The 13,065-nt window shown below is 33.1% G+C and overlaps 1 protein-coding gene across 1 annotated transcript in view; it reads right to left on the bottom strand.

Moving 5' to 3' along the window:
* The window catches only part of Myo9a (myosin IXA), a 254,323-nt gene that overhangs the window by 89,531 nt on the left and 151,727 nt on the right, over positions 1-13,065 (bottom strand). The window contains exons 17-19 of the mRNA XM_026387807.2: positions 11,354-11,497; positions 9,668-9,707; positions 3,314-3,436 (exon numbers count right to left, since the gene is read on the bottom strand). Of these exons, the coding sequence (XP_026243592.2) occupies positions 3,314-3,436; positions 9,668-9,707; positions 11,354-11,497 (307 nt within the window). The remainder of the gene's footprint in view (positions 1-3,313; positions 3,437-9,667; positions 9,708-11,353; positions 11,498-13,065) is intronic.

A 13,065-nucleotide genomic window follows, 5' to 3' on the forward strand; every position in this document is an offset into this window, starting at 1 on the left:
TTCCATTTAAAATATTTTTCATTTTTCTTCCCTCTCTGTTTCATGTATTATTTAGAAGTCTAGCCTTTGTTTCCCAACTATTTGGTGTTATCTTTCTTTGATTTTTAGTTAAATTCCATCATAGTCAAATAAAATATTTTCTATGATTTTAACTACTTAAATTTGTTAAGGTTTTTTTTCTAGCTTAATTCATGACCTATACTGACAAGTGTTCCATGGGCACTTACATGAATGAATACTCTGTAGTTAGCTGAAATCAAGAAGGTGAAGAGTGCTGCTCAAGTCTTTGAAATACTTCTTTTTTTTTTAAATATTTATTTTTCAGTTTTCGGCACACACATCTTTGTTTGTATGTGATGCTGAGGATCGAACCCGGGCCGCACGCATGCCAGGCGAGGGTGCTACCACTTGAGCAACATTCCCAGCCCTGAAATACTTTTTAATTGTTTACTTACTGTGATTCTCTGAAGTGATCAGAATATAGGTAAGAATTATGATCCCACAAGTGATTGATGCTATTTTCTTTACCCACCCATCTTTTTTTTAACTTTCTTAAAAATTAAATGACTTAAATTTACTAGTTCTGAACTATTTAATAAAACTATAATCCAATCTAGTTTATTTTTTATTGACTGACATCATATTTTTATTCTTTAAAAGTTCCATTTAGGCTGGGTGTGGTGGTATATGTCTGTAATCCTAGCAGCTTGGGAGGCTGAGGCAGGAGGATTGCAAGTTCAAAGCCAGCTCCAGCAACTTGCAAGACCCTTCTCAAGGAAAAAAAAAAAAAGTTTCATTTGGAGTCTTTTTACTTCTCTTCTTTAACATATGAATGGTCTTTATTGATTGCAACAGGGAAGTGGGAAAGAGGAAAAGATAATGGCAGCTTCCTCTCCTAAAGCAGTGTGCAGAATGAGCAGAGACTGTTATACACTCCAAAAGAGGTATCTTCCATTTTTCTCATCAAATTCATTTTTCTCATTACATCTGAGCATATTTAAAAGATCTATAATACTATTTTGAAATTCTTATCTACTATTCACCCATGCCTATTATTTTGGGGTCACTTCTGTAATCCCCCTCACCTGCCCCTTGTTAAGGATTACTATTTTCTTGACTCTGCACTTTTGTTTTACATTGTTGAATCTGTTGTACTTCTTTAAATGACAGATATTATTCCTGGCATGCCACTAAGTTATTTAGTTTGATTCTTCCAAAATTTGTTTTTAGCGAAGAATGATGGTGCATGCCTGTATTCCTAGCTATTCTGGAAACTAAGGCAGGAGGATTTCAAGTTTGATGTCAACCTGGGTGACTCAGGGAGACTCTGCATCAAAACAAAATTTAAAAAGGGGCGGGGATACATGAAACTCAGTAGTAAAGCACTTGCCTAGCATATGCAAGGCTCTGGGTTCAATCCCTAGTACCACAAAGGTGGGGTTAAAAAAAAAAAAAAGACTTGCTTTTAAGCTTTGTGAAGGTAGGCAATCTTTACACTGAGACTATTTCAGTCCTATTACTAAACTGTGGTCTTCTGAACCATTACCAACAGGTCATTCTACTCAGGTTGATGGGAATATAACTATTCCTGATTCTGGTGATTCTTTCCTCAGTCTCAGCAAGTTTTAACCTACATATGCATAGATCAGCAATCAGACATAGATTCAAGGAGACCCCTCAGCAGATGCATAGCTTCCTTCCATAAAGCTTCCTCTTTCCACTATACTGCCTCACAAATTCCAGCTGCATCTACCTCTGTTAGCAAGATTACTAAACATTTATCTGCTTTGGTTTTCTCTGAGTTTTAGCAAACTGCCTTTAGACATTCATCTGAGGCTTTCTTCACTTCTTTTCCTTTTTGAAAGACTCAATCCTGCAATGCTTATTACCAAATATCTGAAAACATTTGATTCATATTTCTTATCCAGTATTCTGGTTTTTATAGCAGAAGAGCAATTCCTGTATCAATTAAGCCTTCATGAGTTCCAAGATTTCATTTTGAGGAAAATAAACATTCACATAAATGTTGGTATACCATCCATCTATACCATGTGGCATTTCCTAACCTTTTACTTAGTTTCCTCACCTATATGATAAGAACAATAGTATTTATCTCATATATCGGTGGGATAATGCATATGTGTAAATCAGATAAAAGAGTATGTGTAAATATTTAGTAAACATCCTGAAAAATAAAGTACACTGAAAAATAAAGTACTCTTGATAGTAGAGGATTTTCATTTGGTTTTACTAATTTATATTTTCTAAATAATCAAAAATTAACCACTTTTGTTATAATTTGACAATGTATTAGAAGTATTAAGGATGATCCTTCTGCAAAATTTAAATATAAATGAATATAAGTTGAGAATATCTGAAATTTCTGAAAGGGGGAATGAAGGACAAGATAGGATTATGAGTATAACTTATTTTTTTATAGTTGTTCTTTGGTGTAAGAATGATATTTATAAGGCTGGGGTTGTGGTTCAGTGGTAGAGCACTTGCCTAGCATGTATAAGGCATTGGATTCAATCCTCAACATTACATTAAAAAAAGTAAATAAATAAATGAAAAAAATAAAGTTAAAAACAACAACTGTGGTCATTCATTTAACCAAAAAAGGAGAAAGAATATTTATATCCAAGGAACAAAAGGCAGCATAAAAAAGGATACTTAGCAGTGCAATGATTTTATACTGTACAATCATGGTATTAATGTTCCCTTAACAAAATTCCCTTTAGATCAAAATTTGGCTTCTCATGTTGATGTGCTAATCAGGGGGAAGAGTGCTAATGACCAAACAATTGTACCAAGTCTGATTATGCTCCTATTTATATTATACATTAATAAATTCTGATACGATCTCACAGCAATGTTTACCACTTGACTATTTTTTTTGGGGGGGGTAGGGTGGGAATGCTATAACTCATTCATCTTTGTCTTTATAAATCTACAAAGAACTAGACTCTACAGTGTGTAGACAGCACCAAGGCCTGTTCAAGTAACATCTCCCATTTTTTTTTACTTCACAACTAAATGACACTAACGCATATGATTACAAATAAAGGATCTTTTTTAAAAATTCTTGCAGCTGTTTCATTATAACCACTGCTTTTTATTTAAGCTTACCAGCACACAGTAAGTTATTTGGCTCCTTGGTATTATTCTCTTTTTCTATTTAAAAAAGAAAGCAAGTGATCCCTTCACAGGATACAGAAAAGTTTGACTACAGACAGAATTATCTAAAATGAAATACCCTTCTAATCCACAATTTGTCTATAGTACTATAGGGATAAGTAAAATTGGAAATAACCTGAAACTGGGCACTGATGCTGGGAGGCTTTTTCTTCTTGTGCAAATGAAGAAGAGACTTAGTTATGCGATCCTGTAGGGTCAATCTTGTTAGATGCTTCAAAGAATTTACCTCCAGCAAGTGCTGAAAAAGAGGGGCAAAAAATAAATTCTTCATATTAATCTAAGAATAATAAAAAAAATGCTCAGAGAGTTTTCCTAATTTCCTATCCATTCAATCATTCATCGTACCTCATGACTGTGATAAAATTGGAAATTTGATATTTAATATCTATTTCATTTTCCTTCCTCCAAAAGTTAAGAAGCTAAAAATTAAACAACAAAAATCTCCAGACTCTACTATATCTAGAGTTCTGGATATGATTTAAGTTTGTCAATCAAATATCCACATGTGAGACTGGGAAGATACAACTGAAGCAGAGACTCTGGCTACTAAATCTATTTCTGCTGGCAAAAAGGCACATAAAAGATACTTTAATTTTCTGAAGTCCCAGCCTCTAGACACTAGTTTGTGAGTATTCAGAAATATAGAAAAGGACATCTGTACTATCACTACAATTATTATAATCACAGTTTATCCCTAGAACAGTTGTTAAGAGCTTCTTCCAAATTCCATAGGTGGTGTGTGCCTAGAAGCAACAGGTGTGCTGGCAAGGTTTCTGATCTCCTAGATCAATTAAAAAGTAGGAAAGATCTTATTTTATGAAAATCACAAGATTGAGTTAAAACATGGCAAATTGATAAAATGCAAATTTTGACAATATAAACATCAAAATATTGAAACTCTTAAGTAGAAAAAAGACAGCACACATTTTAAACAACTTGAATTAACATTATTTCCAACAAGTGTCAAAGGCTTATTATCCATATATATAAAGAACTTTTAAATTTTTAAAAGTTTTTGTGTCACATACATGACACACACAAAAATGAAAAGACCTGAATAGGCAAATTTCAAATGAAATAAAAATTTCAAGTAACACAAAGACAATTATTCAGTCTCACTTATATTCAAATAAATAGGAAATAGGCACAGACAGGCACAGTCATTGAGAATATTAGTTAGTAAAACCGTCCTGATAGCAAGTTCACTTCTGGGTATTATCAAACAAGATTTCTAAGGCAATGTACTTCAAAACATAGTGAAAAATTATGAAAAGACATATTATTTAAATAAAGTATGTTTCATTCACATAACCAAATATTATAGTGCACATAAAGGTGATACAAACCTGTATTTGCTGACATGGAAAAATATTTGCAATCACTACTAACATTTAAAAAAAAAAGTTATGTAAAGAGCTGGAAATGTAGCTCAGTGGTAGCACACAAAGTATAGCCAACAAAATAAATAAATAAAAGTCATGTAAAGTAACAATATATGTGTAAAATGGCATATGTGATAAACTTTGGAGGGTTTTAATTTTACTTGCATCTTTAATTCTCATAAGAAAATCCACTGCATATTCACAAAAAAACAATTTTATATACTGGTCAAGATTCAACTAGAATAATACACAAGTTATCCTTAAATAAAAACAAATCAGTAATGAAGCCTAAAATGATCCCCTGAGAATTTAAAATACTGTGGAAGGGGCTGTAGATGTAGCTCATTGGTAGAATACTTGCCTAGCAATTATGTGTTTTGATCCCCACCAACATCAAAAAAAGAGAGGGAAAACAAAACAAAACAAAACACTACTCAGGGAGGGAGAAGAAAAAGAAAATGGCCTTAGAAATAAATTTTCACTTTGATAATCTAAAAATCTATATTTAAAGTTATAATTTAAAGTTATAATATTAATAATATAGCATACATAATTGCTGTGTTTGTCACTATATGAAAAATACATGTAGACTACATAAAATAACTAAGACAATATCTTAAATAATTTTTTTAATCCTTATTTTAATTAGGTATATATGACAGCAGAATGCATTTTGACTCATTGTACACAATTGCAGCAGAACTTTTTATTTTTCTGATTGTACATGGTATAGCATCGCACCATATGTGCAGTCATACATGTACCTAGGGTAATTATGTCTATCTCATTCCACCATCTTTTCCACCCATACTTCCTCCCCTCCCCTTCTTCCCTGTTAAAAGAATTTTTTTGTAAAAATATTTTTTAAATACACATTAATTCCTGCCCTGGAGTCTTTCCAACCTGTTCATCTGCTTAGAGTACTATACAGGCAGACCATTTACAAGGCTTAGTTTTTACTTGGCTTTCAATTTAAATATAATTTTCTCAGGATGTTTTCATTTAAGAATCAAAACAGTTGCCTACCTCTGTCAATTATGTCATTTAATTTTCCTCAATGTAAATAATATCAAACTATCTAATTTATCTTTCCATTTATATTTTTGTATATTGTCTTTTTCTTCTCCAGAACAAAAGCTTTGAGCAAACAAGGCCTCTCACTGTATTCCCCAAATACTCTATACTCAATTGGTATGTAGTAGGTATTCAAAATTGTAACTAATTTTAAATAATTTAACAAATGGTTACCTACTAGTGAATTTTCAACAATTTTTTCCTCAGCAACTAAGGATCAGACCTCTGCTCATAAAACTCACAATAACCTGACCAATCACAAAGTAGTCACAGTGATTACTACACAGCAGCTGTCATTCTGACTACTGGAGAAACACTGCATATAAGTATAGATTCCTAGGATATTAAAGAGTAACTAACTCAAATGTTACTAAGATTTATTAAAATGACAAAAGAAAAAGGGCCATAGATCTAAACAGAAAAAGACGGGAAATTAAATCCATTCATAGAGCTTTTGTTAATTATCTACTTTATTCCTTTCTCAATTCCATTGTCACTGCTTAGTTCATTGTTTTCAACAATTATTTATTGATTCTATGTAAGGTGCTTGCACACATAAAGACTAGTAAGATATTGCCTGCTGCAGTCTGAATATTTGACATCCTCAAAATTTATATATTAAAACAATATTCACAATGTGATAGAATAAAGAAGTGAGACTTTTGGAGGTGATTAAATCATGAAGTCTCTACTCTCATGAACAAAATTAGTGCTCCTATAAAAGAATACCAAGGGAACTTGTTTACCCCTTCCACCATGTTAGGACATATAGAAGGTGCCATCCATGAAGAAGAGGCCCTCATCAGACATCAAATCTGTTAGCCCTTTGTGAGCAATAAATTTTTTGCTTATAAATGAACCAGTCTAAGGTATTTTGTAGCCTGGATAGACTAAGATATTTCTAATGCTATTAAACAGGACTCAAATGGACAATAAAAATAGTTTTGAGTCTGTGACTATAAAAATTTACAATGGGAGCCAAACATTAACATCATTTTGATATGAAGTATAAGATACAAACAGATTATCAAAGTAGAAACAAGGGCAATGACCAGTCATTGAAAGAATATAACCAAAAAAATAAAACATGTTAGAAAAGAAGATTTAATAGAAGTGACACTTTCAAGTTATGAGAGGAGAAAAAAAAAAGCAGTACTGTCATTACAAAGCTATAGTCATATAGGAAAAATCTGAGATCATAAAAGCTGTCTCCTCATTTCAAGGGGTTACTTCCTTGCCACAAACTAACATAACTGAATTATTATCGAAAGGGAACATGTATGTGTCACATAGAGATGCATACGTAAAAACTAAATGTTGACTGTTGACTCATGCCAAAGGTTTTGATGGAAGAGCACCTTGAATTTTTATATATTACAAAACCCAACCTAGATGTCATCCCTTCTTCTGAATCCTTCTCTAGCATCCATACTTTTTAAGTAATGCCTGGTTTTTTAAAACAGAACATATCCATATTGGCTATGATATGAAGTTCAATATTAAGTTACGTATTTGAAGAGAATGAAAAGAACAGTGCATTTATTGATTTCTGTATGTTGAACCAACCTTGCATCCCTGGGATGAATCCCACTTGATCATGGCGCACAAGCTTTTTGATATGTTTTTGTATGTGATTTGCCAGAATTTTAATGAGAATTTTTGCATCTAGGTTCATTAGAGATTTACAGAAATCAATAAATGTAATTCATCACATCTATATACTTAAAGATAAAAATCATATGAACATCTCAATAGATGCAGAACAACCATTTGACAAAATACAGCACCCCTTTATGTTCAAAACACTAGAAAAACTAGGGATAACAGGAACATATCTCAACATCATAAAGGCTATCTATGCTAAGCCCCAGGTCAACATCATTCTAAATGGAGAAAAATTAAAGGCATTCCCTATTAAAACTGGAATAAGACAGGGATGCCCTCTTTCACCACTTCTATTTAACATAGTTCTTGAAACACTGGCCAGAGCAATTAGACGAAAGAAATTAAAGGAATATACATAGGAAAAGAAGAACTCAAATTGGCACTACTTGCTGATGATATGATTCTATACCTGGAAGACCCTAAAAAGTTCCACCAGAAAACTTCTAGAACTAGTAAATGAATTCAGCAAAGTAGCAGGATATAAAATCAATATCCATAAATCAAAGGCATTTCTTTGTATCAGTGACAAATCCTCAGAAAGGAAAATTACCCCATTTGCAGTATCTTAAAACAAAACAAAACAAAACAGAAAACCTGGGAATCAACTTAATTCAAGATTTGAAAGATCTAATAATGAAAATTACAGAACCCTAAAGAAAGAAATCAAAGAAGACCTTAGAAGATGGAAAGATCTACCTTGCTCTTGGATAGGCAGAAGTAATATTAGCAAAATGACCAAACTTCCAAAAGCACTATACAGATTTAATCCAATTCTGATCAAAATTCCAATGACATTCCTCATAGAAATAAAAAAAGCAATCGTGAAATTCATCTGGAAAAATAAGAGACCCAGAATAGCCAAAGAAATCTTTAGTAGGAAGAGTGAAGCAGGTGGCATCACTATACCAGACCTTAAACTATACTACAGAGCAACAGTAACAAAAACAGCATGGTACTGGCACCAAAACAGACTGGTAGATCAATGGTACAGAATAGAGGACACTACAGAGACTAACCCACAAAACTACAATTATCTTATATTAAACAAAGGTGCCAAAAACATGCATTGGAGAAAAGAAAGCCTCTTCAACAAATGGTGTGGGAAAACTAAAAGTACATATACAACAAAATGAAAGTAAACCCCTCTCTCTCACCATGCACAAAACTCAACTCAAAGTGGATCAAGGACTTAGGAATAAAACCAGAGACCCTGTATCTCATAGACAAAAATGTAGGCCCTGATCTCCATCATGGGGGATTAGGCCCCAACTTCCTTAATAAGATTCTGGTGGTGCAAGAATTAAAATCAAGAATCAATAAATGGGATGGACTCAAACTAAAAAGCTCTAAGCAAAAGAAACAATCTGTGAGGTGAATAGAGAGCCTACATCTTGGGAGCAAATCTTTACCCCTCACACATCAGATGCAGCACTAATCTCTAGGGTATAAATGAACTCATAAAGAATCCAAAAAGCTAAACACAAAAAACAAACAAATAACCCAATCAATTTTAAATGGGCCAAGCACCTGAAGAGACACTTCTCAGAAGATTACGTACAGTCAATCAACAAATACATGAAAAAATGTTCATCATCACTAGCAATTAGAGAAATGCAAATCAAAACCACTCTAAGATTTCATCTCACTCCTGTCAGAATGGCAGCTATTGTGAAGACAAACAACAACAATAAGAGTTGTTGAGGATGTGGGGAGAAAGGTACACTCATACATTTCCGGTGGGACTGCAAACTGGTGCAGCCAATATAGAAAATAGTATGGAGATTTCTTGGAAAATTGGGAATGGAACCACCATTTGACCTAACTATCCCTCTCTTCAGTTTATACCCAAAGGACTTAAAAACAGCCTACTACAGGGACATAGCCACATCATTGTTTATAGCAGCACAATTCACAATAGCTAAACTGTGGAACCAACCTAGATGCCCTTCAATAGATGAATGGATTAAAAAATGTGGTATATACACACAATGGAATATTACTCAGCAATAAAAAAGAATAAAATCATGGCATTTACAGATAAACGGATGAAGTCAGAGAAGATAATGCTAAGTGAAGTTAGCCAATCCCAAAAAACCAAATGCAGAATGTCTTCTTTGATATAAGGAGGCTGATTCATAGTGGGATAGGGAGAGGGAACATGGGAGGAATAGATGAACTCAATGTTATTTCTTAAATGGATTCAGCTAAGTATATATACTCCTATCTTGGCTCTTAATAAGGCATTCTTCATCTTTAATCATAATGATTGCTTGAATGAGAAATTTTAAAAAGTAAGCAGTATCTAAGAGACTACTAAAAAAAAAAAGTTTTTTTTCCACAAAACTCACCTTTGGAAGAGCAGGCTTGGATTTGAAGTTTTTGTTTCTCCTAAGAAGATAAGATACTTGTTAGAAAAAAAATACTGTAGGGGTTAATGATTTCAAGGTCTCTAATCAAGCAATGTATTACCCATTTCTAATAACACAGATCATCTCTATGAAAATATTACCTGGTTCAATAAAGCAGATGCTTTTAAGAAGGGTAAGAAAGGAAAAGGGGGAAGCCTGATCATTATTAGTGCAATATTGTCCAATCTAAAGTACAGTTGCATTTTCTTGGATGTAAGTAGGGCATCTACTTTCTTGTTAACTACAAAAGATTTCTGACATTTCAGAATTATAAATGAAATGCCTAAATTTCATGAATCTTTCAAAAATACATTTTTCAGCAAAACAATGTCTCAAATGAAAAATTAGGGGCTGAGGTTGTGGCTCAGAGGTGGAACAATTGTCTACCACATGTGAGGTACTGGGTTTGATCCTCAGCACCACATAAAAATAAATAAATAAATAAATAAAAGTTATAAAAATATGCAGAAGATTTCTGTTTTACTTCAACTTTTTTTAAAAAAAGAATAATTATTCCACTTTTTCTTATTTAAAAACTCAGTATCATACCTATATCTTATTTTATATTTAACATTTTTGTAGCTTGAGGTAGAGAATAAAGTCCAATGTCACCTATTAAGGTATAATTTTAATTTCTATAAGCCTTGATTTCATTGTTATAATGTCAAATTATGGTGATAATACCGCCTACCTCTTAAAGCTGTTGTGAGAATTAAATGAGTTACTACACATTTCTGGAACAGAGCAAGGCCTATATTAGTCTATTAATACTGTTAAGCAAGGACTTAGGGAATCTTAGGGAATAAGGAATCCATTTTTTTCACACCTCTTCCTAAGCATCTGAAATTTGTTAATGCTGGTAACTAAAAACTTTTTACTGGTACCACATGCATGATTATATATCTGTATCCTCAAACCAGTGCTATGGTCAGGTAAAAAGGAATGGCAGGCTTGGATAAATGTTATATACTACTATATATGGTACCACCCCATTTATAATGTATTTCCTGCCCAACTATTAAGACTTTCAGAATTAAAGACTAAATATTATTCTGTCCATCTACAACTACAAAAAATGTTTTTAAAAAAGATTAATTATTGCAGTAACAACTGGGAATTCTAAAATAAACAAAAAAAACTAAGTTTTTTCTTTCTTTAAGATGTGAGATCTGTCAAAAGCAATAATCATCTCCACAATTATTTTGGTGATATGGAACACTGAAACAGCAAAACCACCAATGTAATAATGTGTTAGATTCATGTTCTAAATACTGACTATATGCTTTGTGGAACATATCTATCAAAATTATACTCATGAGCCAGGTGCAGTGGTACATGCCTGTAATCCCAGCGGCTCGGGAGGCTGACACAGAAGGATCGAAAGCTCAAAGCCAGCTTTAGCAAAAGTGAGATGCTCAGTAACTATGTGAGATCCTATCTTTAAATTAACAAAAAATAGGGCTAGGGATATGGCTCAGTGGTGGAGTGCCCTGGAGTTCAATCCCCAGTATGACCCCCACCAAAAATTATATTCATGAAAATAATACTTCACCATTTCCCATTTTTGCAGCCAAAAACTATAAACCAATCATAACAAAACAATCCATATTACTTATCAATACTGACGTGAGAATTCCATGGGCTCTTTCCAGTAGTTTACTGCTAGCTGAATTAGCAAATATCCCATCTTTATCACGCAAGGAGGTGCTACTTGGTAATCTGCTATGGTGAATCCCAGTTCTGACATTCCAGGAAATATCAAATGTATCACTGTAAAAAAATATATAGTATATTTTTCATGAGTGAATTAAGATATCGCTAATTAATGCCCTATACACTGACAAAATAAGTCAAATAAAACATTAAAGACTAAAGATTCAAAAAAATGCTGGGCTGAGGATATAGGTCAGTTGGTAAAGTGCTTGCCTTACATTCACAAGGCCCTGGGTTCAATCCCCAGCACAACACACACGCACCCCCAAAAGAAAAAAGATTCAAAAAAAAAATGCTAAGACATCAGAAAATGATTATCAATCAATAGGATTAACCTTTTCTCAATTCAGAAAAGTTTCTGTGGGTTCTGGCACATTCACATACAAATGTCATGTAGGTGTTGCTCATACCTTTAAATAATTGCTATTAATCAATAAGTAATATAACAATGGCTTTTCTCTTTCTTAGACTAGAACTTCCAAAGCTACCACAGGAATTTACAATCCTAACAGGCCATACCATTCAATAGAATATCTAATTTTTCCCTGGGATCTTGGTCACACACACACCACTCATATACCCCTTTTGCTAGGGGTTGAACACTATTATAGGCATTAGGGAAATAAGAATAAACAAAACATGTAAAATTATCAAAGGGCTTTTAAGGTAAAGATAAATTGTACACGTTTGGATATTTCCAAAAGCCCATAAAAACAGTAATAACATAAATTTTAAGGAATTAACACTTAAGAAATAAAATATACTAAAAAAAAACAGCAATACATCTTTGTATATAGAAAGCATATTGTTTTCTCAGGCTTTGGTTGTTGCTTCTTTACATAGGCAGGGCATAAAACAAAGTCTGTGAACTAGGCAGCAAGAATGGAGAGTAGTACTATATAGAAGTTAAGGGCAATACTGAAAATAGAGGTTCTTAGTCTTCTTACCCAAACGGAATGCTAACCACTGGAATTATATATGCCAGGAATAAAGAATAAATTTTTGTGGAGAAGGGCTGGGATGTGGCTCAGCGGTAGAGTGCTTGCCTAGCACAGGCAGGGGACTGGGTTTGATCCTCAGCACCACATAAAAATAAAGGTATTATGTTGTGTCCATCTATACCTAAAAAATAAATATTTAATTTTTTTTTCTGAGGAGATTCTAAATAGCCAAAAAACAAATACTGATTGTTCCAGGAATTGATATCACCCACCCAAATTATTCGGAGATTCCCAAGAGCTTTCCAGTGTGTTAAAAATTGTTGACCAATGTTCAGTAGATGCCTGAGGAAAATTCTTAGTATGAAACAGAAACCAAAATAATTAAGACATAACAACCTGACGAATGACCAGTCCAGGCATGAAAAATATCTGGTTTTTTTTTTTTTTTTGGTGGGGGGGCTGCCAGTTATATTCTTCAAGAGAAGAGAAAATGTTACATTTATAAAATAATATGCTATAAAAATAAACATTGAGAAAGCAAACTTAATAACAAAAAGCTTCCAGAAAATTAAATAAGCAATAACACAAACAAAAATGCAGGACACATTCATTCATTGATTTTAAAATAACTCCTTAGCAGCAACTACATGTCAATTATTTTTCTAGCAATGGACATACAACATA

Source organism: Urocitellus parryii, chromosome 6, assembly GCF_045843805.1.
Source record: "Urocitellus parryii isolate mUroPar1 chromosome 6, mUroPar1.hap1, whole genome shotgun sequence".
In the NCBI taxonomy this organism is placed as follows: domain Eukaryota; kingdom Metazoa; phylum Chordata; class Mammalia; order Rodentia; family Sciuridae; genus Urocitellus; species Urocitellus parryii.